Source organism: Rhinolophus sinicus, chromosome 5, assembly GCF_057876585.1.
Source record: "Rhinolophus sinicus isolate RSI-liver-muscle chromosome 5, RSI-T2T, whole genome shotgun sequence".
Taxonomy (NCBI): domain Eukaryota; kingdom Metazoa; phylum Chordata; class Mammalia; order Chiroptera; family Rhinolophidae; genus Rhinolophus; species Rhinolophus sinicus.
In genome coordinates this window covers 13594722-13621322 of record NC_142505.1, presented here as the reverse complement: position 1 = coordinate 13621322, position 26601 = coordinate 13594722, and the positions used below count along the sequence as shown (strand labels likewise).

Here is a 26601-nt window from a genome sequence, read left to right as displayed (position 1 = left end):
CGCGCCTCGTCTCCTGAGAGGCTCAGGTTGCGCATGCGTATCTTGGTCCTGAGGTTGTGATTGGCTTTCAGGCGTCAGACCCAGTGTGCGCATGCGCTACAGCAAGGTGCTCTGGGTAAGATGGCTGCCAAAAGTTTTGCATCCCGCTTGGGAGGCTCCAGGCGTTTTTTGAGCGGCTTCGTGGCAGGAGCTGTAGTGGGCGCCGCGGGAGCCGGGCTCACGGCCTTGCAGTTCCTCCGGAGTCAGGGCGCTGAGGCAGCGTTGGCGGTGAGGGAGCCAGAAGGTAAGTCTGTCAGTTCCATCTCCCTTCCCCGATCCAGGTATCCGAAATTCTCCACGCGCGCGCGGTGTGGGACAGAGTCCCAGAGAGCGGTTTCCAGGCTCTCGGTCTCACGTGGAGGGGTGCTGGCTCAGGTGGTAGATGGCCATCAGCTGTAACTAGTTGGCCATCAGCTGTTACTGGTCGGCCATCAGCCACTGATACAACTGCCATGGCTGAGCCAGCAAGAGCGGATTGCAGCTCGCAGGTTGGTGGGTTGGCAGAGAATCTGACGGCAGATTGAAGGTCGCATAGCTCCTGCTCCCTGTGTCTCCAACCCAGCCACCAGCGAGAATATAGTGGTGTGACACCCCTATCCATGGCTCTGTGGGTGTTTCTTTTTGGCCTCACCATATCCTGCGTTCTTATGCAGGGAGCGGGACCAGAGACCCCCGCATGACAGGTGGCTTTCGCCATTCTTCCGGCCTGTGATTTTTCGGCTTACCCAGTCCCTTGGTCGGCTTCCTCTCCCCACGTTGCGTTTGCTTGCCTCCTTCACTAACTTCTTTCCCCTGGGGCTTGGTCTTCTACCCCCAAAGTATTTATCACGCCATGTATGTTTTAATGTCTCGGTCACTGGATTGTTAGCTCGAACCATGTCTGTTCGAACCATGTCTGTTTTGTTCCGCGCCATATACACAGCGCTGTACCGGCTACATAATCAGCGTTCAGTAAGTATGGATGAATGATGAATGAGTGAATGAATGAATGGTTTTAGCAGATTAGTTCATTGTTCTCATTTTATCATCGTTCAAATGCATGAATACCTGCTAGCTTTTCTTCAAAGTATATAAATGCTCAGGTTGCCAGGAGTACCTTATATTTGACAAAGAAAATGAACTCATGCTCATTTTTACATTTTCCCTGACAAACTAATTTAATTTGCTCCATCTGTCACTGGCATTTAGCAAGAAAACTACCCTACATACTCTGGTTGGTTGAAAGACTGGAGAAGGCGTCAACAAAGGATTATTTTGAAATCAACTCCCTGTGAAATGTGTCCTTGGTTTCTCCCACTAGGTAGGAAACACAGTACCAATTTTGTCACTGTCTCACTGCAGCACACAACCCCTGCTTCAGTATCAGAACAATGAGGCCGAGTGTCAATGAATGATGGCCTTTTAAAAAAAATTAGAAAGGCTTTGCTTTTGTCCCCACACTAATTCTTAAAACAATAAGTAAGTAGGCTCTTTCCTATTCAACCATATGAATGACTAGTTGTGACAAGAGTATTTACTTTGCTGCTTTTGTATTCACAGTACTTTGTGAAGAGAGATTTGAAAATTGGTTGTGAAAGACCAGTAAGATCAGTTCCTTATTTAAAAGTTAATGAGATAGTTACAGTTTATCTCGATATAATTATACAACTGATAATAAAACCAGTATTTTGTCTACTGTCTCTCCTTTGTGTTATAAGTAATTGCAAAAATGAGATCTCCTGGTTGATTAGATTTTTGAGCCAGTCCTTTGTAAGTCTTACTTTACTTATAATTTTTTGTTCCTAATAAGAATCATTAACTTTTTATTTTTGTCCCACCCGCCCTCCCGTTTTTAGGTTCTTCAGAAAAGGCTCTCTTGGAACAATTTGGATTCCCTTTAACTGGAACAGAGACTAGGTGTTACACTAATCATGCCTTGTCTTACGATCAGTCAAAACGAGTGCCTAGATGGGTTCTTGAACATATATCCAAACGCAAGATAATGGGTAGGTGGTTAGAAGTAAAAGTATTGATGAAAGATGTTTCTAGATTTAGAACAAGGAGAATTATTAATAATCTCAACCTTTTTCACATTACAGCACACTTAGGAAATGATGATGTTTGTATGACTCACTATATAAATGGACCCTGCCTGGCAGCCAGGGAGCCCCAGACCCTTCCCAGCTGTCTCAGGGACTGAGAGAATCCGTATCTTGACATACGCGTTGAAGGCTCTGTCATAAATATTGCTGCAATGAGCACCATTCATTCATTATCTCCGCAAATGTTTTTTAAGTGTCTGTCATGTGTCTGACACTGTGCTAAGCCTTGGGGATATATCAGTGACCAGAGGAGAAGGTCTCTACCTCCATGGCACTTTGAGTTGGGGAGGGGGTGGGTTGACCTATCAAGTACACAATCATGAATGTATAATTACACGTAATAACTCTTCTGAAGGAAAAGTGATTGCAAGTTGGGTTTGTATAATTAAGGAACAGTAAATGATATGAGAGATTATAACAGGAGAATCTGATTTTGATTAGCGAAGCTTCTCTGAGAAAGTGGCCTGAAGGGGGGATGGAAATTACCTCAGCAGAGGAGTTGGGTGAGCCATGCGATATGGAGAAGAACATTTCAGGCAGAAGGAAAAGCACAGGTGCATCTTCCAAGGCCCCAATGTGAAGAGTTTTGTTTCTTTAGGAACAAAGGAACATGATGTGAAATGAGACTGGAGAGTTAGGCAGGTGTGTAAATCTGTTCATGTGTCCTCATATGTTGGTAGATTCCTGTAATTATGATGACCAGATCTTGATATTTATTGTCAAATTGATTTCTGGGTCGATTATTCCAGTACATTCCTATCATCACTATTTGTCCTGTCTTTCCCGGCCCTCACCCATAATGGGCATTATCAAGCTTTACCAATTTAATAGCTGATTTTACTTGCATTTATTGATTGCTAGTGATGGTTAATATTTTGTGAATTATTCTTTCTTTGTGAATTACTCTACCATTTTCAGTTGGGATATTCTTTTTTGAATTGATTTGTAGGAATTCTTTTGTATATTAAGGACATTACCTTTTGTCATAGTTGTTTTATTCCCATTTGGTTACTTGCCTTTTAATTTGCTGTATGACCCACAGATTATATCTCCTTTGGTTTACATGCAGGCTATGTTTACGTATATTAAAATGCTGGTAGTAAAATGAGTGTGTGCCTTCAGATAGTGCTCAGCAACCAGCAGAATGGCAGGAGGCTTGGACTGTGCTTGCTGCTAGCGGGAAACTGATGGAGGTGTCAATTTTATCATTGCAGCTGAGACTTAATTGTAAATTTACATCAAGAGAAATTCATTTGATTTAGTCTCAAGCCTAATGAGCTTCCTTTAAATATAGAAATTTTCCCAAGATAGAAAGAATTTTGGCTTTACAAATTAATTTTATTCTGCTATTCAGTTATCATTTTCAGAGGCATGTAAGCACTGAGTTTTGTAATATAAATTCTGTAAGTGGTTTAATTTTGAAGAGGTGAAATAAAGCCAATTAATATTTGAAAACAGGAAACAATACTGTGTTTCCCGAAAATAAGGCCTAGCTGGACCATCAGCTCTAATGCGTCTTTTGGAGCAAAAATGAATATAAGACCCGGTCTTATTTTATTATAAAACCACATCTTACATAATATAGTATAGTATAATATAATATAAAATAAGACTGGGTCTTATATTCATTGTTGCTCCAAAAGACGCATTAGAGCTGATGATCCGGCTAGGTCTTATTTTTGGAGAAACATGGTATAGATGTGATTTACTTGATTTGAGTGTAAAGCATCTTGTTTTTAGTAATGACAAACTAAGTTATTCAGACTAACTCCCCTGCTGAAAACAAGAATGTTATTAGCGGTATGTAAAAAGTATATATATAAAAAAAAAAATCACTTAAAAAAAAAAAAAGCGCCAATATGACAGTGGAGAATTGCCAGGCTAATAGTTGAGGGAAAGCCAGAATCCAGAGAGGTAAAGGCCATCCTGGCAAGCAAAGCCACATTGCCTGTGTTTCTGCAGCCTTATTATAGGGTGAGGGGGACTGAAGCAAGACCTAGAGCTCATCCAAAGTAGATTTTCTTCTAGGAGATCCTCCCCACATTAACCTGGAACCCCAGAGGGCTGCACCTGTGGGGAAGGATGAGCCAGAACTAACTTGCCTGCCCACCACAGGGAAGGACTACATGGAAGGTTGTCTTGGCCCTGAGCAGAGAAGAGTTAAAAAGGAAAGTAAAAAGCTTGTTCTGGAGAAGTTGAGGCCACAAACTGGCCATCATGCAGACTTGTAACCCAAAGCCATGCAGCCTTTGTAGATCAAGGGAGCTTAATCCCTAGGCTTGATTTAGTATGGTCCTCCCCTGCTGATGCCGCAGATGGAAGTGAATTTACATTCTTTTTCCAGGAAGGCATCTTCATCCTAAGCCTTTAGAAATTCCCACAAATGATTTTTCAAGGGCAGTGAGCACCAAACATAGATAACCAGGCATATGAGGACGCGCTTCCAATGGTAATGACACTTGGAAAAGTTTATTAATGCTTCTTATGTATTATCAGTCACTTTTTCTTTATGAAGTGATTCTAAAAGGCTAGATATTAGATACTTTACTCTGAACCTTGGGATCTCAGAATTAAAATTTTTTTTTTGCTGTCAGCTATAATTGAAAAATTAAAAAGGTGAAGGGGAATAAGAGGTTCAAATTTCCAGGTATAAAACAAGTAAGTCATGGGGATGTAACGCATAGCATAGGGAATATAGTCAATAGTATTGTGATAGCCTGGTACGGTGTCAGATAGTTGCTGGACTTACCATGGTGATCACATATAGGTATATAAATGTTGAATAACTTGTGTATACCTGAAACTAATATGATATTGTATGTTAGCTATATTTTAGTAAAAATCTTTAAAAAAAATAAAGTAAAATTTTTCTTGGCTGAATGAAATGACATTGGAATCAGTGACTTCATTGATCTCCATTTTATACTTTTTTGAGTAGCAGCCAGATTATATTCTAATTTGTCTTCGTAATTTTTGTTGTTTAACAAGATCTGTCCTAATGACAGTGGAAAATGTAATGTTAGGATTTGCTGATGTCCATTGTGGCAAACTAGTCTGGAGGTATCAGGATTCAAGTAAAATTGAGACTTCTTTTCTCCTATGTGATACTCATATATTTTGTTTCAGGAATTTCTGGGTTGAGCTCATAACCTAAATATTTGTTTTGTCGTGGCTTACGAGGCAGTAAGCAAGATATCGGAGACACTTTCCCCCTCCCCTGGGCTGTGCCTGCCCAGAACAAATTGTTTTGTGTCTATATATATCCATTATTTCAGTACATTTAACTTGTCAAATACAGTTGTACAAAATACAATACATGGGGGTCTTTTTAAAAAGCAAGTGTTTATTTAGTAGCTGTGCTTCCTATTTAAGCAGCTCAGATATTTGATTGCGCGTTGTTTTTATGTAATTACTATGCAGGGGATTTTTTTTCCCCCTTTAACTTGAAAGGCCAGAAACAAAAGTATATGAGAGCTACACTGTATGAAAAGCATTCTTTCCTAGACTGGTCCTTGCTAAATTCAGATGAAGTATCTGAACTATCCCAGGAACTCGAGATATGCATGTGGTCCCTGAGTACTAGCTGCCCAGAGATACCGGCCAGCAGCAGTGAGCTTGCCTTGCTTAGATGTGAGGGAACAGGAGGGATATTTGTCCACTAAAACAAAACACATTTTCTATGTTTTTCTTCAGGTGACGCAGACAGAAAACACTGTAAATTCAAGCCTGATCCCAACATCCCTCCAACCTTCAGTTCCTTCAACAAGGACTATATTGGAAGTGGGTGGTCACGAGGACACATGGCTCCTGCAGGAGATAACAAATTCTCATCTGTAGGCATATTTTGGGGGGAGGGATTGGGAATATGGGGCTGCTATTGTACCATGGGACTTGGCAATTAAAAACCTAGGAGCCAAACCTTAAAACGAGAATTTCTATACTCTGTTTTGTATCTTTCTTCCTGACATTGATTGCTTTTTATGCTCAGGTGTTGAGACATTTTAAACAAATTGAATGAGGAAAACTAATGCTATGTAAAATGGAACTGGAAAGCCAATAAGCACTAAAGCTACTCATTTTTATTTTGAAAAATTTCAGCTCTGTAGAAAAGTTGAAAAGAGTACAGCAAACACATTGTGATATATATAGATATAATTTTAACCATTGCAGACACCACAACACTTCATTCCAAAATAGATTGCTCAGGAGATTATCATTTAAGAATGAGGATATTTGTAGATATAACAAGAGAATCATTATACCAAGAAATGGGTACAAAGGTATTTTTGCATATTTGTACAATAATATCTAATATACAATTCACATTTTAGATTTACCAAATTGTCAAAATTATGTCTTTTACAGCTCTTTTTGGATCTAGCATCCAGTTATAAATCATTTATTACATTTAGTTGTCATGTCTCTCTAATCTCCTTTAATTTAGGATAATTTCTCTCCTTTAATTTAGGATAATTTCTCTGCCAAAAAGATAGATGTCTTTTATGTCATTGACATTTATTGCATGAATTGTTAGTGATTATTGTCATTAAGATAGTGGTTCTCAACTTTGGATATGTATCACCAGAGCAAGTTTTAAAAGTTTCTGATGCCTAGACCTGTAACCTAGAGCAGTTACATGAGAAACTCTAGGGGGTGGAACCCAGACATCAATATTATTAAAGCTCCCTGGGTTACTCCAGTGTGCATCCAAGGGCGAGAGCCACTGCTTGAAGCGACGGGCATGGGCGGCATTGGCAGTTAGTGTAGATTCATGAAAGGAGATACAGGCATGCCCCAGAGGTACTGTGGGTTTAATTCCAGCCCACTGCAGTGCAGCAAGTACCACAATAAAGCCAGTATCGCAATGAAGCGAGTCATAATCCGCTGGTGGAGGGTCTTGCCTTCAGTTTGTAAAAAAAATGCAACATCTGTGAATTGCAGTAAAGGAAAGGACAATGAAAGGTGGTCTGCTTGTGCAGTGGTGGAGCCTTGTGTTTATGGGTCAGAAGTGTGAAATGAATGAACACATAATGGCCAGAAATTCAGAAGAACAAGGAATTTTTCTCTACCACTTCTGGACTAATAGGTTTGCAGTATGCTACTTAAATAAAATTCCTGAAAATCGACCTTTGAGAAACTCTTTACCAGAGACTTAAAACCAGAATTTACCCTTTAGCTTTATATTGGAAACTTTCAGTTCTTAGAGTCTACATTGTAGGTTTGAATTTTGTAAATTATAAAGAGAGCTAGGACACCAAACTAGTTCTTTTGTTATAGTCTTTATTTTGAATAATCATTGAGCTAGTCGCTGTAATTGCCTAGAGCTAATGTATGAATAAGGAACTCTTTTCTGTGCTTTGTAAAATTGCTCAAAGGGAAGGCATGTCAGTGCAAGTTACTGTTTTTATTTCTTTTCACAGAAAGCCATGGCTGAAACCTTTTACCTTTCTAATATTGTACCTCAGAATTTTGATAATAATGCTGGATATTGGAACAGGTGAGGGGTGAAAGTTTTTAAAATGTGATTCTGTGACAGATGAGTGATGTGACAGGAGAATGTACTAGTGTGCTTAACTGCTTCTGTCTTTGTTTTTCAAAAGTTGTTACTGAAGGTAGTACTTCCATGAAATACTTCAGACTAGTTTTCTTTGCTCTGTTTGGGGAGCACAGTTTTCTATGGGAGAACAGACTTCAAGACAGCCATTTTGATCATGTTGGCCACTGGTCAGAAGTCAAGTTCCGAAAGAAACTATTCAAAATATTACTACCGAGGCAGTAAAATATTTTTGAATATGTCCAAAGGATACTCTATTTTACTTATATTTCAGGACTTGCTGAGCTTTTTTATAAAAATAAATCTTGGTACAGTTAAACAAAGCCATTAATCTGTTTTTGATATCTCCTAAGTATAAAATCATCTGGGTCTTCTGCATTTTTCTGATAACTTTTAATCAATTCTGTGAGGGGCTCTCTTTGAACATTTAAAACTAGTACTGATTGAGGTTGTTTCAAGCTGTTGTGTTTTCCCCACAGTTCTTTGTGGTTTAAAATAAGAGAGCACCTGTGTGCTAAAGAAGACTTCAGCAATTATCAGTCACGGCCCATATTTGTTTTGTCTGCATACTCTCCTTTCCCCCTACTCAGATTATTTTAAGCAGGTCACAGATATATTATTTTAGCCATAAAAATTTCAATATATATTTGTAGAGGTAAGGATTCTTTTAAAATAGAACTATAGTACTTTTAAAATAGAACTATTATTGCTTCTCAGAAATTTAACAGCAGTTCCTTATTACTAATTTTATAAGTATTCAAATTTCCCTGATTGTCTTTATTATTTATTTATTTATTTTGGTTGATTGGTTTGAATCAGGATCCACACATAGATTTGGATGGTATTTCTCTTTAGTCTCTTTTAATCTGTGGGTTTCCCTTTGTCTTACAGATTATTTGTTGAACATTTGGGATATTTGTTCTTTTCATATTCTGGCTGATTGCATGCCTATGGAAACATTTAACATTTTCCTTTTCTAAGGGTTATATTTTTGGGATGAAAACTTTTCCTTGTAATTGGGCATATACTCTATAGGATATAATGTTGATTTTACTTTTTAGATAAGGAAACTGAGGGATGGTGACATGCATCGTTATTTCATAAATCACTTTCAACTGCATTATAAGAGTGCTTATTACAACTTCTTGCCATTTTTATCTAGTAAATAAACAAAAACATGTTTTAACTATAAATCCCAATGTTGTAAAGATTGCTGTGAAACTGCTATGTGCTATGTCATGTTTGTAGTTTATAGAGTAAATTGGGACAATCCCATTAAAAATGTTAGTTTTATACATAATTAAGTGTCATTAAAATAATTAATAAAGTGATTCTTGCCCTTGAAATTTATCCTAAGGAATTAACACAATGTTGCATTACATATTAGAAATGTTAGGATAAACCCAATTGTCCCACAACAGGAATGGTTAAATAAAAAGGTATATCAACATGTTGGAATGATACATAATTCTTGTAAAAAGTTTGAGAACTACAGTGTAGAAAAATAAGGGAGAAAACAAAACAATTTCAGTTCTAAGATGTACATGGAATGCACACACAGGAAAATGTAGATAGTTGTATTAATGTGTGTGACTTTTAAGTTTTTTTGTGTAGTAAACAGCTGGGGAAAACATTGCTTATATGCTTATAAAATAAATGTTTTGTGCTATATTCTCTTGTTTACATTAATTTCTCTAGTTCAGTATTCTTGACATCTTTCCTAGGGACTTGATGTGCTTTGCTTCTTTTCTGCATTTAAGTCAGAATATTATAAATTTTTTTGCCTTGTTTTTCAGAATAGAAATGTACTGTCGAGAGCTGACGGAGAGGTTTGAAGATGTTTGGGTTGTGTCTGGACCATTGACCTTACCTCAGACTGGAGGCGATGGAAAGAAAATAGTTAGTTACCAGGTAGGGACCTGTTTTAACCTTCAGGCTTATGCGGTTTGTATGAGATTATTATGTCATCCTGTCTTCTACGTTTCATTTTGTTTATTGAACAGTATTTATTGAACACCTGTTGGAAGGAATGATAGGCATAGAGGATACGATGGGTTAAAAAGCAACCATTACTTCAAGGAGCTCACGGTTTAGAAAGGGAGGCAGGCAGGTTATCAGTTAGTTATGTTAAAATGTGATATGCTATCATAGAGATAAATACATAGATGAAATGGTGTCAAAAGGACTGACTAACCCTATTTGTGTGGGTTGGGAAGACTTAACAGAGGAAAACATTTTTGAGCTAGATCTTGACAGATGAGTAAGAGTAAACTGAGTGGGGCGAGCATGGGAATGCTAGAAGATGGAGCAGTATGAGCATAGGGCAGTCGTGGTCAGCAGCGTGGTTCTGGGATTTAGGGCCCATTGATGAAAACGAGCTTATGTTACAAGAAGTATGGGTGGCTTAAGGAATGAGGTTTTCTACAACAATATCTAGAATACGGGCCACATAATAGAGGGCTTTGTATTCCAGGAAGACTTAGATTTTAATTTTTAGACACTGAGAAATCATAGGTTTGTTTAAACGTGAGACACGTGATTTGATTTGGGCTACATGAAGAGTATTGTGGCAGCATGGTGTAGAGAGATGCGGAGGAAGGGGGTGTTCGAAGGAGAGCTTAGAGGCAAGGAGATGAGTTGGGACATTGCTGCCGTAGTCCCTATGGGAACAGACAAGGGGTGCTGAACTCAAGCAGTTGGAGTGAGGATGAACAGAGAAATACAGGAAAGAGTAACCATGAATTAACTTTTTGGGTGAGGAAGAGGGAAAGTTCAGATGGCATCCAGATTGTGGTGAGCTCATTGAATTGACTAAATGGGAGGAAAAGCTTTTCTTTTAGACACTTAGATTTTTTTGAAAGGATGTATATTTTTTACGTTCAAAATATTTAAGAACTTTATAGACTGAAGGAAAGAGATCAAAGATATAAGAGAGTGTATTGTTGTGAGAGCTTTAGACGTCTATTGCTGTCTAAGATTGAGGATTCTGCCAGGACGGTGGCGGAATTGACACACTGTGAGATCTACGCAGGGTAGGAAAGGAAGTGGAGCGAGGAGGAAGAAGTGATAGAGTAAATAAAAAGAGAGGATGGAAGGAGGTGTATTTGCAGGGAATACCTACCTCAGCTCTAGGAATAAAGTGGATATTTAATAAAGGCTAGTTAGATTAAATGATTACTTAAGAGGGAATCTGATAAAATTGAATGACCTGAGAAACAGATTTAGGAAAACAAAAACAACTTTAGGGTATATTCTGTCCCATTGACTTGCTTGTTCTCGGCTTCCCTGGATCAAATGTGCAGTGATGTATAACTATCCAAGGTGTTCACACAGGTGCTCACACCCTCAGGGTGTGCCAGTAGTTCTTACGGGAGCGAAGGAGTGGCAGTGGAGTTGGCATTTTAGGTGGATTAGTCTGTCCTTTGATCAGCTTGTTAATTTAATTTTGGTATTTTTTGTAATAGAAGAAAAAAGTGGCTTAAAGAGCTCCCGGTAAGATTACTTTTCAAATATTAATTGTTCTTGAGCTTTGTTAAATCCTCCATTGGAAAATGGGCTCTCCTAGCTTTGATTTCTAAACCTTAAGTGATAAAGTTTTCATAGAATTGCTTTGTTTTCATAGAATTGAAAGATTTATATGGCTAACTTACTGTGTAGAAGAAAAATTTATACAAAGTTTTAAAGGAAAAATTAACCAGTAATTAAGAGCATTTCACTAAACAATTTTTTTATGTGTGGATATTTCTAAATATGTGTTGGCCAGGTGCTGTAGTGGAAAGTACATTTTTCTTAAGTTGAATGTAGTTTTTAGAAATACAACTTATAAAAAATATCATATTTCTGCCAGAAGGGCCTAGAAGCAGTGATATGTTTTTAGCAATGAGTTTTTAGCAATTGAGACCAGATCTTGGTTTTTAAAAAACCATCTCCTGCTGAGAGAACTCAGCACCTGGAGAAATGGCTGATTCCAGGGCTGGTACAGAGAAAGTTCAAATTGGAACACCTTGTGCCAGAAATCAAGGAAGTACTCAAATAAATGATGAGGACGTGTCAAAAGGGCATAGGAATCAGTTTGAAGGAGCTCCAACTTATTGTCTGGAACTATATGATATCAAAATAAAATGGATTATAGCTCTATTAATTAAGTAAGAATCCGTACTTTCAATAAATAAGGAAATATATGGGTGTAAGGAAAAGTTACCGTAGAATGTCAATTAATAAATTTGTAAGAATGAAAAAGTTAGAAAAATCATTTGTAGTCATCATAGTAATGCTTCAGACAAGATTCATCAGTGGATGCTAAACGTAGTGAGTGAAAGTTTTATAAGGAATAGGACATTATAAATAGGACACACATATATACATAATAGGAATAGGATATGTATTTCCTTATATACTCGTATGTATGTAGGCAGAGGGTGCCAAAAAATGTATACACATTTTAAGAAGGGAAAAAACTATTAAAATTGTAATACTCAATATATACCGATAACAAAAGGTAAATACAAGTCTTGTTTGATTTCTTCAATTACAAGAGGTGCTCAAAGTGGTTACCATCAGTGTAATTTTAATACAGTTTTTTCCTTTGTTAAAATGTGTATACATTTTTTTGGCTCCCTCTGTATATGTAAAAGAATCTCCCCACAAATTATTTATTCGTAACAAAGCAAGAAGTGACAACTTTGCAGTGGAGAAACTCCCATTTAATCGTGTGATCAAGGTTAGTATTGCCTGTAATGGCACTTATGAATAAACCGTACTTCCTGGTGTGACTCACTAAGGGTACAATGTCACTTCTGTGCTCTTTCTTCCAAAAAGCCTAACACTGACTCTCATCACGCAGAAATACCAAGCAAACCCCAGTTGAGGGACACTGTGAAACCGCTGACTGCACTCTTCAAAAACGGCAGTGTCATGGAAGACAAAGGCTGAGGAGCTGACTATTCCAGGCTGACAGAGACTAAAGAGTCTTGAAAACAAAATGCATCGTGTGATCTTAGATATCTGAGATCCTAGATCAGAAAAGCAAAAGTTACTAAAAGGGACTTTAGTGGGACAATTGGCAACATTTGAGATCTGTTGGTTAGGTAATTGTATTTTATCAGTGTTTAATTTCCTGATTTTACTAATTGTACTGTGATTATGTAAGTGACTATCTTTGTTCTTAGGAAATACATCCTGAAGGATGTGTCTATGACTTATTTTCAAAAGGTTTAGGGAAAAGAAAACAGAGAGAGAGAAAAAAGAGTGATAAAGCAAATTGGGCAAAGTGTTAACAGTTGGTGAATCTGATTTGTGTTAGTCTTCTAAATTTATAATTAATCCAGAATGAAACAAATATATGTATATGTATATGTATATGTATATCTATCTATCTATTTATCTATCTATCTATCTATCTATCTATCTGTCTATCTATCGGCATATACATTTTAGTATATCTTTTCTATACCAAATTACCTGTTACACCAGAATATGTAAAACTAACCACTAAAAAGACTTACCTAGTTTCTCCTTGTTTATTAGTGAATGACCTTCAAGCATGTTCAAGTAGCCTTGAACTGTGTTGCAAAAGAGACCTGTCAGCTCTCCGCACCCTAAGTGTCATAGTGATGAAACACGTGAGGGCAGTTAAGATCAGCTTTCTGAAGAGAGTACTTTGAGGAATAGTTTTGTTTTTATTTTAAAGCCTTATGGGCCTTAGGTGTTTTCTTTCAGATTCTGAGCCTCTGACCCTGTATCGTTAGTTTTCCACATCTCTGTTAGTTTTCTAGGACCCGTTCATGCTCACGCTGGCAAATCTTTAGTTTAGCAAGTCTTCAAGTACCTGTCCCATGGGAGCAATGTATATGTAAATGGAAATGACATACCTCAAACTACATTCGTGATTATTTTCTCCCTTCTTTTCTATATTTCACATTCTGGATCATACGGTAGTACTGTGTTTTAACTTTTTGAGGAACATACTGTTTTCCATAGAAGCTGTACCATTGAACATTCCCACCAACAATAAACAAAGTCAGCATTAAGTCACTTTTGCAGTTTTAAAATACCCTACTTGGTTTTGTCTCTTTACAATTGTTTATGAAATGCTTTATATTCCTGTCTACGGCTAGAGCCAGGGCTTCCAGGTAGTGTTATTTGGTGGCTTCGTTCACTGCGAGGTTGGCGCAATCTGTAGCCTGGCTAGGGCACAGGTTTCTGTAGCCAGAGCAAGGGCAGTAACGAATAGAATATAAGGTAAAAGGGATCGGCAGAAGCCTATCTTTGAATAAACTTAGTAAGTTTGGGTCCTACTTAGTAAACCTGGTGCTGGGCACAGGGTAGTACCTGTGTCTGGTTTCTCTGTATATTACTGTGATATGTCACTATGCTCTGTGGACTGTGGTCCAACTTGTTACATTACCTGTTACAACACCATTCCTTGGAATGGTGAGGCCAATTTGGGAGATTGTTTTGTGGGGTTTTTTTATGGACCTCAGGTGAAAAGAGTTGCTGAGTTACCACACTCAGTTTATGGTACATTGTCATTATTGATTCCTGTTAGATTTCTCTTGATATTTTTCTATCTTTTGTATTCACTTACCACTTCTTTCTCACTCCCCAACCATTTACTGCGTGATCTTTTCTTTAAAATGTGGAGAGAAGTAATGACTTCCTAATCATAATCCTATTAATTAGTAGGAAATTCTTCTCATTGAATAATCTGCTAAAGAAGCCTACGTGTTTCTGGATTTAGGAAAAGCTGTTCTTTTTGTCATCAAAAGGCATGTATGACTGTTTACAAACTTTTCATAGACCTGGCTACTGCCAAGCAGGGTTTGCAAGTGGGTGTTATTAAATGATGGCCAAAACACCAATCTTTCTATCTATTCTGAGCTTGTGGCTTTAGAAATCATGGACTTGCTAATAGGGAGTGTGAGAAATACAGATCAGGGTGTTTCTGTGTTCTTTGATACATATACCCATAAACCTGTGATTTCTGAGGTTCTTTTTCTTTCCTCCTTTCTCATCCTCAAACCTCAGAGATCAGGTGCCTTTCTATTAATCTTAAGTTTTTGAACCTATTTTTCCTGAATTATATATTATGTTAGAAGTTGTGAAATTAGACATTTGATTAAACATAGTTTAATTTGATGCTTTTCCCCCCCAAGGCATTGAAGCCATAATCGCTAGTCTTTTAATGAGCCTTGAATTTAAAATTTAAAAATTTATTGTTATGGCACTATAATACACAGTAATGCAAACATTAAACCTTAAAACATAAAAGTACATGACATTGTAATAAAATCCAAATGGTAAAATACAAAATGAAAAGCTAAAGTCTCCCACTTCTGGTTCCAAACCCACTGTCCAGTTTTCCAGTTCTTCTCATGGTTTTTTTCTGTATCTGAGAATGATGGGAGTTAAGCTGTATTTTTCAACTTTGATTTGTCAATTTTTAGCAGTCTCTGTTGATGCTTTCTCTGTGAAGTGTATGAAATTTGTTTATTTCACTTCACACACTGCTCCAATCTCTGCCAGTCACGTTGGTTTTAGTTCTTCTACTGGTAAACTTTACATTATATCTTTACATAACATGCATTACCTCTTGATGTATCACTTATGTATTGTCAAGTTTTATGACACTTTACATTTACGCTTGCTAACTATAATTTAGTCCAAGCTTTCCCTGTACCAGAGGTTGTATACTGGAATCCTCATAAACAGCTGGTGGGAATGTAAAATGGTGCAACCCATATGGAAAACAGTCTGGCAATTCTTCAAAGGTTTAAACACTTTAAACTGAGGCCTCCTATGACACATCCAGCCCACTGAGGCATTTGGTTCACACAGTATGTTGTTTTGAATTAGTTGGTAATGTTTAATAATTGGGAGATTTCACATAAGTCCACATTTTAACTTTTCTTAAAAAAATCAGATGACTGGTCAGTCGCACTTGCGTATATTCCCAAAGGCACCATTCACGAGATGAGAGCAGCAACTTCTGCTGAGCGTGTTCTTCAAGTCACCATAGTCCTTACCTGGCCCATTTCACCCATTTATATTTCCTGTCTAGCCCTTGTTGGTCTTTGAGTTTATAATCCTGGGTCTATTGAAAGTATAAAACCAGCATTTATAGTGTTATGAATGTGTAAGTGGTATGTTTGGACTTGTAGAGAAGTAGATATAATCCTATATCATTAAGTCTGTGCCACTCGAAAGAGAAGTATTACCACTAACAAAAATCTGAGAAGTGGAAAGTAAAGGTAGCAGTGTATCGTAATTACTATTTTTAAAAGTGTAATAATATGCTTTTGCTTTCTAATTCAGATCATTTAACCTTATACTACTTTTTAAAAAAGTGAATCAGTTTCTTCTTGAAGACATTATTCTTGGAGCTCTCTGGCTTCCATTCTAATTTGCGCTACTTGTTTCCTCCCTCCTTTTATTCACCAAATATTTATGAAGCTTCCGCTATGTACCTGGCCCTGTTCTGTGTGCTTCTGACACAGCAATACATAAGGCTGTGTTTTACATGGAGGTTACATTGTAGCGGAGGAGATACACAGTAAACAAAATGCCACATATTAGGTTCGTGCAAAAGTAATTGTAGTTTAAAAGGTTAAAAATAATTGCAAAAACCACAACTACTTTTGCACCAACCTAATCGAAAAATAAAACATGGTAAAGAGTTACAGTGGGGTGGGAAAGAAGAAAAGGATGGGACACTCAGAGAAAGTGAAATTGAGCAGAAACCTAAGTGAAGTGAGGGAGCAACCTGCATGACGCGTTTTCAAACAAGTGCAAAAGCACGGGTGAGCGTTAGCTAGGCATGTCCAGGGAGCAGTAAGAATGCCAGTGACTAGAGCAGAGTGGGCGCTGGGCAGAAGGAGGTCAATCAGGGAGGCGGACAGTGGGAAGAAGTCTGGGTTGTATTAAGTGAGATGGGACACTTTGTCAGGTTTGGATGAGGATAGTGGCATTCTCTGGTTTACATTTGTAAAGCACAGCCTGGCTGCTGTATGTGAAGAACAGATGGCTGGGTGGAAATGGGGGCCCAGTTAAGAGGCTAATGGACTAGTCTAAATGAGAAATAAAAATGAATTGAGCAGGGTGGTGGGGGTAGAAATGATGAGAAATGGTATAATTTATCATGTGCTGTGCAGGTAGAACTGATGGGACTTCCTAACGGACTGGTTGTGGAGGAAGAGGGAACGCATCAAGGATAACACCGGGGTTTCTGCCTGAGACCATGGAGACCAGAGAGGAGCGTGTTTGGAGGCTAGAGAGAGGGGTTGTGTCCTGGCCGTATACACTGGAGATTATTTGATGTGCAAGTGGAGATGTTGAGTAGTCAGGCTATGAGTTTGGATCTCAGAGGGAGGTGGTTTGGGTTGAGCAGCACAGACATGGTATTTAAAGCCATGATGAGTTCATGTCAGTGAGTATAGACGGGAGAGAACAGATCTGAGGTCTGAACCTTGGGCAATTCAGACATTTAGAGGTCGAGCAAAGGAGAGAGAAGGAGCAACCTCTGAGGTAGGAGAAAAATCAGGGGACAGTGGTGTCCCAGGAGGCAAGTGAAGAAAGCATTTCAGGGGAGGAATGATCAGTTGAGAACTGATTCAGGATACAATCCAGGATCGTGTATCACATTTAATCGTCATGTCTCTTCACCCTCGTTTAATCTGGAACAGTTAGTTCCGCAGCCTTTTACTCTTTAATGACAGTTGACACTTTTGAAGAATACAGGCCCGTTGTTTTGTAGTGTCTTCTTCACACTGGCTCTGGCTGTTGTTTTCTCGTGGTGAGATTCCGTTACGCGTCTGGCACAACACCACAGAGGTGACCTGTGTGCTCCTCAGTGCGTCACATCTGGACGTGCACGTGATGTCAGTTTGTCCCCTTCTTGGTGATATCAGCCTTGAACACTTGGTTAAGGTGGTGTCCTCCAGATTTCTTCCCTGCCACGTTACCATTGTCCCCTCTGAAATTAGCTAGTAATCTGTGTCAATACTTTGAGACCGTGTATCCTTTGTCTCTTCACACTTTGACCTGCTAGTTGTAGCATCCATTGGTGATTCTTGTCTGAATCATTGATTGCTACAATGGTTGCCAAAGGATGATTTTCTAATTCTTATTTCTTCTACATTTATTAGTTGACATCCTACTGAGAAAGAGCTTTTCCTTCTTATTTGTTATCAATGTGAACTCATGGGTTCTTATTTTATTCAGTGAGTTTTAGTCAATTTACTGTGTATTCATTTTGTTGCTCAAATTTTCCCATATTTGGCTAGCAGGAGCCCCTTCAAGCTGTCTCCTGTGTCCTTCTGATATAGCCTCATCGTTGATTTACTTTCTACTTTCTGGCGGTAACCGTGATTTTCCAGGCTTATCTTGGCCAAACTCTGGGATCAGCCATTTCTCCGGGAGCCCTAGTTCCTTTTAATGGGGATTGGAATTTAGAAACCAAGATCTGGATGACAGGTTGATTCTTGAGTGCTCGGTCTGCCGTTTGGCTTGTCATGTGTGTTCACCACATTTATTTTTAGCCTTTTGTAGTGAGTGGAGAGAGCCCCAAAGAGCAAAGTATGTGAATTCTGTTGCCTTTAGTGGCTCACTGTTGGGAAGGCCTTTTTACTCCATCTACAATGTTCTTATGTTTTGTTGAGAATGAGATTTATGGACCGTGGTCCTAAAGATAGCAGGTTACTGTGTGTGTTATGTATGTGTGTGTAAAGCTGAATGTTAATAGGAGTCTGTATCCATGTAGAGGCATACAGTTTTTCATTCTTTCTTGGAATCATATTGAAGTGACATCTACTTTCATCTATTTTATTTTTCACTAACAATTTCTCTGTAGTAACATAGCTTTTGTAAGATTTGGCATTATTTTTCAGATCGGACTTGGCCTCAGGTGGAATTTTAAAACTTAAAAATCTTTAGCATATCTATTAGCATATATCTTTACCTAAAGCAAAATATAATCCTTTAATAAATGAAATTGGAAAAATTGTCTCAACTTGCCATTTTAAGGATTTAGTTGGGCCCAAAATTTTATATGTATGCATGTACATACATACACATAGAAACTTGGGATAATTTGGTTGAGAAAAACAGACATGGGAGGTAACGGTAGGCAAGGGGAAAAGATAGGACAAGGTAGGATATGTGCTGAGAAACAAGTAAGTTCCTGACATGTGGGTTAGAGTATTCATGTAGGGAAGGAGACAGAAATAAAAGGAAAGGTGGTTGGGGCCAGCTGGCAGAAACCTTGAATGCCCAGATAAAAACTTCAGCTGTTTTCTAGCAATTGATAATAAAAGCTGTGGATAAAATCAAGTCCTTTAGTGATGCTGAGGAAGGGGGCACCGTGTTACCCAGCCCTAGAGACTGGTCTGTTCCTCTCAAAGAATAAATACTTGAATTGTGAATTCTTGTTTCCAAGGGAATGTCTTGTAATTGTGCACGGCAGTTCAGAATATCTGGGAAGTATTTTGTTTTCTCAGATCCAGCCATTTAATATTTACTGTTTATTTACTACTATACTCTGAACCTAATTTTAGGAGAATGTGGCTAATAAAAATAAAGGTGTTCATTTAGTTTTCTATCTATACATGTGTATGCTTTGGAGGAAGTGAAGCAAATGAACTGGCATTTATTGAGGGCCATATGTACCACACAGTATGTAAGCAGCTTTATACATGCTGTCTTGTTGACTCCTCACAAACAGCCCTTACATAGAAGTGTAGTGGTTATCTCTTTTATAGGCAAGGAAATTCAGGTTTTGAGGGGTCAAATCCAAGTCACATAGCTACCGTGTTTCCCCGAAAATAAGACCGGGCCTTATATTAAGGTTTGCTCCAAAAGACGCATAAAAGACATTCAGGGAATGTCATCCTGAAAAATCATGCTAGAGCTTATTTTCCGGTTACGTCTTAGTTTTGGGGAAACACGGTAGTAATTGTCAAAGCGGAGATGCATATATGGGTTTGTCTACTTGTATGAGAATTGCCAATTATTCATAGCATTGTTCTTTGAACCTCTCTAAAGTCTCCAGTAAAGGGATTGCTGTGTGCTTCATACATAGAAGCTTAAGGCAACGAGGTAGAAGATGGTGTGATGGAGCTCAGTTATAAGTGATATTTGCTAGCATGCAAAACTAAGAACAGAAAATGGGCCAAGAGGAGGATTCCTGAGAGCCAGGCAGAAATGTCTGTTAGAATATGTGGGAAGGGATCACAGCACCAGAGGGCTTGCGTGAATGTGAGCCTAAGGGAAGATTAGTAGCAGTGATTTTATCAGAAGTGAGTCATCTGACAGCTCTAATCAGAATCACCCCCTTTATTATAGCTGAGGTCATCCATGTGCTTTGTCTGATGTGCACGTTTCAAGAAGAGATTGATTCCAGACAAGTGAAACATACCTGAAGATTCTGGCCTGAGCAGTGTAACTGACCTGACAAGAAAGTGAGCTTCAGATTTTTCAAGTCGGTGATGGTGGTAATAATGTTAGTAGTGTTTAACAGCCGGTTTTCCTTCTGTAGCGTGACTTTCCGAACCTCTCCCAACTCCTAGAGGGGGAGGGAATTGAAAACATGCCTCCAGGGACCTTGAGGCATCACTTGAAATGGTCAGGGAGTAATTTTTTTGAAATCTCCTTTTTTTCTATAGATAAATCTTTTCATTTCCATACCTATTTGCTTTGGTTGAAAAATAAATTATTTTACTGGTTACGAGTCTCCTTACCCCACCCTAAATCGGGGAAGGTGGTGCTTGCTTTACTGTGACTTGGAAGTCTCCCGCCCTCTTGCCCAGAGCAGGCACCCAGGGTGAAAGGCGTCTCAGGGTTTGTGCTGCTACACAGGCACCTGCAGAGGCTTCATGGGTAACACACGGGCTGGTCCGCCACGTTCCTGTTAACTTTCCCACACATGGGGCTCCCTCGCTTTTCTTGTTTTTCATACGCCCTCAGGTATGGATTCCCTGTTTATCAAACGATCGTGGTTTCTTTCTTTCACTTGAGTGGCATGACTTTTTAAGGGCTTGGTCTCTTGGTGTATCCAGTGGTTTTATTTTTGGAATTTCTTTTTTTGTCCTGCCAGGGGAATGCAACCAAATATCTTTTATTTGTCTGATTCTAGCAAGGTTGCGTACAGTTTCCTCATGATGCCGCCTCGTATTTCATTTGATGCACAGTTGACATGAAAAATGACAGACTTGGCTGTTGTTTGTTGCTAGTCTCTTCTGTCGCTGAGTCCGCATGAAGGCCCAACTCTGTGTAGGTGGAGTTGTGGGCTGGGTGCAGGCGGGGGAGGCAGCAAATTGTCATTTCTGGCTCTTGCGTGGAAGGAAGGAAGCTCCGGCCAGCGTATATGAAAACTAACTTCAGGTCACGAGCGAGTGCTAGCTTTATGACTGATAATATACATATGTGTATATTGTGTTTTCTAGTCACTCCCAGTTGATTTCCAGTTTTTGTTGCAATCTTGACAAGAGTTCAGTGCTTTTGGTATTTTAACAGTAGCGAGGATTTCCTTTGTAAAATATTTTTATACCCAAATCTTACATGAGAAGGATTGTAGCTGACTTACTGATACTAAAGACTCATTGAGGTTAAGTCCTTGAGTCTTTGCTTAGGGCGTCGGCCTGCTTTCTCTCCTGAAACCCTGGTGTCTGCCCTTAACTAGTCCTGTTTGGCTTGATCACATCTTGCCCCACTGTCCCCTGCAGAACCATCTTTTGTACCAAATGCAGTTGCATCCCTAGCTTTTGAATGGCATCCACTACAAAAATAAATTTTTATATAAATCTTGCAGATTTTAAAATCTTTTTTTAACTAACACATCTTTATGTCTTCAGAACTACCCTGTGAGATAGACAGCGTTGGGGATTGTCATTCCCTAATTTATGAATCAGTAAAGCAGATACCGGTGAACGGGACTTACAGCTTAGTGGCAAAGCCAGGACTTGGCTAGGTCTCTGGGATTTGAGTCCACTGAAGCATTCTGCTTCAGTACTCTAGTAGTTTCTAGAAGCATTTTCTGAAAGTTTTCTAGTTTTCCTAAAAGTGGAAAAAATATATGATGTAGGTTGCGTTGTCTACAAAGAAGATGATAACTCTGAAATATTTTAGAATCTTTTTTAAGTCTTAAATTCAAGGAGGAAACAATGGGTTTTCTGAACTTCTAAATAGGACTGGTCCCTAAGTTAGACAGGTTAAAGATATTTACTGTGTTTCCCCGAAAATAAGATCTAGCCAGACCATCAGCTCTAATGCATCTTTTGGAGCAAAAATTAGTATAAGACCTGGTCTTATTTTACTATAATATAAGAATGGGTATAATATAACATAACATAATAATATAATATAATAATATAATATAATAATATACCGGGTCATATATTAATTTTTGCTCCAAAGGATGCATTAGACCTGATGGTCTGGCTATGTCTTATTTTTAGGGAAACGTGGTACTTCCTGAGAACAAAGCAGACTGAATCAGAAAGGACAGCAAGTAGCTACATTTTTATTTTTCTGTTTATTCCTAGGGATAGTATTTTATACTTCTTTGTTGAAATATTGTAAGGTCATGCGTGGAAGAGTCACACCTTGTGGTTCTTAGTAGGAATCTCTGTGTCCATGAGATTTCTAAAAAGAAGTAATAGAGGTCCTCTAGCAATTGTGAGATTTTTTGAAAACCTAATACAAATGGTACATTTCCTTGAGGTAAAGCCCTGAATCTTAAAATGTCAAACTTCTTTACTTATGGCTGGAATTTAATGAACTTGAATAGAAGCCCTGGTTGGCAGCAAATGGACACGACCAATTAATTGTTTTTGAAAATTGCCATTTGTAGACGAAGAGTCCATGAGGAGAGAAAATAATCAAAAGAATGGTCCCTAAGGCTCCTTGCAGTTGGAGTCTGAGAACTGTGCTGCAGTGACAGAGAATATCCAGCAGATGGCACCAAGGATTTGCTTAACTGTGGCTCCCCAGCCAGCGCCCGGAACACTTGAAGCCCGTTTATTAAACTTCTCCCCCTGGTAAACTGTGGCTCAGCTGCAGCTGTGCCCTCAGCACTGGTCCCTGACTTCCCTACACCCAGCCCCTTAGCACCGTGGCTTGTGTTCTGTATTGGCGCCTCACCACATTCTACCTGCCACGAAAGCTGGGTGTTGACGCCTCCTCTAGGTGGGAAGCTTCTTGAGAGCAGGCACCGGCTGTATTTAAAGCTTACTCCTTTCTGTGTTTCCAGCAGTGCCAGGCACAGGACCTCTGAGCTGCATTGTTCTTGAATTAACATCTGTTGGTGATCTCTGGGCTAATTGTAGACCTCCATGGAGTTCACCTTCAGTATATATATATTTTTTGCCTTGAAAAGTACGTTTATTTTCCCAGCTGCATAAATGACTTGTTGGAGGGGTGTGGGGATTTTGTGTCTATAAATTGTTTAGTTTCATAAGCTTTAAACAGCACACTGACCACCACTTTGGTTAACTTCAGAGACAGCTTGTTACAGCAGTCTTTCCTGTGGATGGGTCTTCCCTGCAGCTCGGCAGTTGGTTTTGGCAGTGGGACCTCCATTCCTGCCAGACAGCAGATGGCTACGGGCTTCTTAGGTAGGAGCTTGGGAAAAGCAGAAAAGAACCCTTTGTAGCTCTCATTCCCTGGCCTTCTCTAGGCTCTCCACGAGGCCTCCTGAGGCAGGCAGGTTTGCCCAGGAGGCTGCCTTAGCCAGGAAGAGCCTGGGGGAGCCGGAGTACCACGAGCACAGTGTAGTTGCATTGTGTCATTTTACTGAAGACCATTAAGGAAATGGTGTTCAGTTCTTTTCAGAAAACATAATGGTTTTGAAGCCAATTGGAAGGAAATTTGAAAAGGGTTCATAACAATGGTATTTCATTATTACAGCCAACCTACACAGGCAACCAAGTTGTTTTCAACCCCGACTCTGGTTCTGGCTTCTTCCTTGTGTGGATTCCTTTCCAAAGTGATTTGATGACACATTCAGAAGTTCTGTGTCTGATAGCAGGCCCGAGAGTGTGCAAAACCCTGAGCAAACAGCATTTACATTTACTTAATTTAATTTAAAAAATGAGCCACAGTCTAGGCAATACGGGAGACAGGAATACTGATATAGTATGTCTGGCTGCTTCTCCAAAGGCTATTTGCTTAGCTCCCTAGTGAATTTGGTAAACAAAGGCTATATTTTTATTTCTAGAGCTGGGAGTTCCCAAGCTGGCAGTTTTGACCTTTAAATGTTTAGAGCAACAGAAGTTCTGATTATGAGACGAAGCAAAAATGACAGCTTTTCTTGTCCATTAAAAAACCCAGGACTCACTCATCACATTCCTTTGTCCTTCAAACAGAACAGAAAATTTGACCCCTGCTCTTTGGGATGGCATTGTTTTAAAGAATGTGATCAGAAGCTACCTGTTAAGTGCTCATCTTTGTGAATTTGTATTTTGGTTTATTATTACCTTTGGCAGTTGAATTTAAATTCATTGGGATGGGGTGGGGTTATCTTACAAGTGCATTTTCAGAAATGCATTTAAAGTCTTGTCAGCAAAAATTTAGGAGCTGCTAGCGTAGATAAGCATGACTAATGTGGCTGCTTTGCTTTCCAGGTGATTGGTGAGGACAATGTGGCTGTCCCCTCGCACCTTTTTAAGGTGATCCTGGCTCGCAGAAGCTCAGTGTCTACTGAGCCGCTGGCGCTAGGGGCCTTTGTGGTTCCCAATGAAGCCATTGGCTTCCAACCCCAATTAAGTGAATTCCAAGTGAGCCTTCAGGACCTAGAGAAATTGTCGGGACTGGTGTTTTTTCCTCATTTGGATAGAACTAGTGATATCAGGAATATCTGTTCTGTGGACACCTGTAAGCTCCTGGATTTCAAGGAGTTCACTCTGTACCTGAGCACGAGAAAGATTGAGGGAGCCCGCTCGATACTCCGACTGGAAAAGGTCATGGAAAACTTGAAGAACGCAGGGATTGAACCCGATGGATATTTCATGAGTCGCTATGAGAAGAAACTGGAAGAACTGAAAGCTAAGGAGCAGTCAGGAGGCCTGGAGAGAAAGCCAGCCTAGTCTTTATCTCAGAAGTGGGATGTCATCTGTGATGAAGCAGGCAGGTCCTCTTCAGGCTGATGTAGCTCAGTGGCTTTGCTTTAAGAAACGATGGAACCTTGAATTTAAGACTAAACTCCCCAAAAGATGAAAGAGCTAAAATTTTGGGGAGTAGTATTTTATTTGACATGGGAGCTAATTGTTAAGGAAACTGTAACACCTGCAGGTCAAGGGCTGATCTTGTGCCAGGTTAATGGGAGGACTGTGTACAAGACGACACTGTGTTTGTGTCCCTCTGAATGTATTGTATGTGAAGGCATTTTATGTTCATGTCTCCAAATCGTACGACATCCAATGTATCTGCTCAGTGTTCCTGGAACCCAGTATTGTACATTTTCTTTCCCTAGGACCTGAGTTGGTCTTAGAGATGGCTTTTAGATACTCTCTGTGCGTGATCCTGTGCACATGTATTGTCCATTTGTTCCTTGTTCCTCCTCTCATGGACCTGCCGTTCCCGCCATGTAGAAGCAGTCAGCAACTTCACTTTCACTCACTTAGTGTGTGCTGTGTACTAAGCTCAGTGCGTTATATGTGTTACCTTGCAGCGACCCGCTGAGACATACCACTGTCCTCGTTTTACTCGTGAGGAAATTGAGACTCAGAAATCGAGCTTAAGTAGTTTATTCAAGGTTTACCTGCCCAAGGAAGTAACCCACCAGAAACGAGGCACGCAGGACTAAGGGAGGAAAGCGTGAGGTACAGTCACATCTTCCCCTATTCAGAGGCTTTTGACTCAGCAATACATACCCACTTGGGTGTTGGTAAGAAGGGTCTGGTTTCGTGTCTGTCATCGAGCCAAAGGGACTTTAATGTCCTCTGATTTGAACTCTCCTTAGCTCTTGGGAGAGACAGTCATAGGCATTTGAAAGTTGGAGGACAGTGCTTCGTAGGTTTCTCATAGCCCTTCCTTACTGGCCTCCAGAAATGCAATTCTTTTAGTGAGCAGATGGGGCCAAATTGATATGTTCCTTGCTTTCCAGGAGAGCTTTTTGTTCCCAAGATTAAGGGACCTAAGGAGGTCTGCCCATTGATTCACAGGCTCATGAATTGCCCCCCTTGGTGCCTGCATGTCTGCCTGGGTAACATAGGGCAGGTGGTGTTCGGGCTAAAGACCCAAAGACATTTGTCTCTGGGGGAGACTGGCTGTGTTTCTGAGCCCAGTTTCTAGACTTGGGTTTACATGGAATCCTTTCATGGGCTGTCGTAAGTGCAGACAGGGAACTGCCTTAAAATAGGGCGCAGGAACTTGTGTCATATCACTGCTATCTTTTCAAGTAGCACTACAGTTTGTGTGGTGTTTTGGTGTTTGTGTCTAACAGAAATGCCAAGGCTTTAAGGTAAAGGTAAGATGATAGTGATTAATCTTGTTCTGTGTTTTTTGGGGTGAAAAAAAGAAAGAAGTTAGGGGGTGAGAACACGGTAGCTTGATTAATACCAGTCTGTTTTACCACATCGATCCGCGTAGCTTGTGCTGGTCCTCTGCTCGGGGGTAAAGAGTCAGAATGTCACTGTGACCAAAAAACTCTGTTACTTTCTCATGGTTGGAGAGGTCATGGTGGAGTCGGGGTGTTTCTCCAGGAGCCGGAGTGGGCAGCTGTGTGGGAGAAGTCCCATCTCTAGAGGCAAGCCTCCATCTTCCTTCCCGCAGGCCTCTCGCTGTGCTCTGTTCTGACCGGAATTTCCAGCAGCCTTGGAGTTACTTCCCATGCTGTGTCACTCCTTTCTCTCCACCTAGATGGTAGAGAATCTTGATTTTTAAATCAATAAATGATAGTATCTTACATTTTCAGTTCCTATGAAAAATGCTACCTGA

The 26601-nt window shown here is 39.6% G+C and overlaps 1 protein-coding gene across 3 annotated transcripts; it reads left to right on the top strand.

The window, feature by feature from the left end:
• Positions 1-88: 88 nt before the first annotated feature.
• Positions 89-26601, top strand: EXOG (exo/endonuclease G). Of its 3 annotated transcripts, XM_088798260.1 has the most exons (7): positions 146-283; positions 1228-1339; positions 1875-2024; positions 5814-5953; positions 7541-7617; positions 9471-9585; positions 24288-26601. In XM_088798260.1, exons 2-7 carry the CDS (start codon positions 1315-1317, stop codon positions 24747-24749), a joined length of 969 nt encoding a protein of 322 aa, XP_088654386.1. In that variant the 5' UTR covers positions 146-283; positions 1228-1314; the 3' UTR covers positions 24750-26601. The 3 variants fall into 3 exon arrangements, with proteins under 3 accessions (XP_019583163.2, XP_074168700.1, XP_088654386.1); XM_074312599.2 differs by lacking the exon at positions 1228-1339 and having other exon boundaries at positions 91-283; XM_019727604.3 differs by lacking the exons at positions 1228-1339; positions 1875-2024 and having other exon boundaries at positions 89-283.

Bases quoted from the DNA above. Each gene is read 5' to 3' on its own strand.
- EXOG (XM_074312599.2), top strand. From the start codon at position 121: ATGGCTGCCAAAAGTTTTGCATCCCGCTTGGGAGGCTCCAGGCGTTTT. The intron at 284-1,874 runs GTAAGTCTGTCA...TCCCGTTTTTAG, and splicing joins GGCGGTGAGGGAGCCAGAAG to GTTCTTCAGAAAAGGCTCTC. The intron at 9,586-24,287 runs GTAGGGACCTGT...TTTGCTTTCCAG, and splicing joins AGAAAATAGTTAGTTACCAG to GTGATTGGTGAGGACAATGT.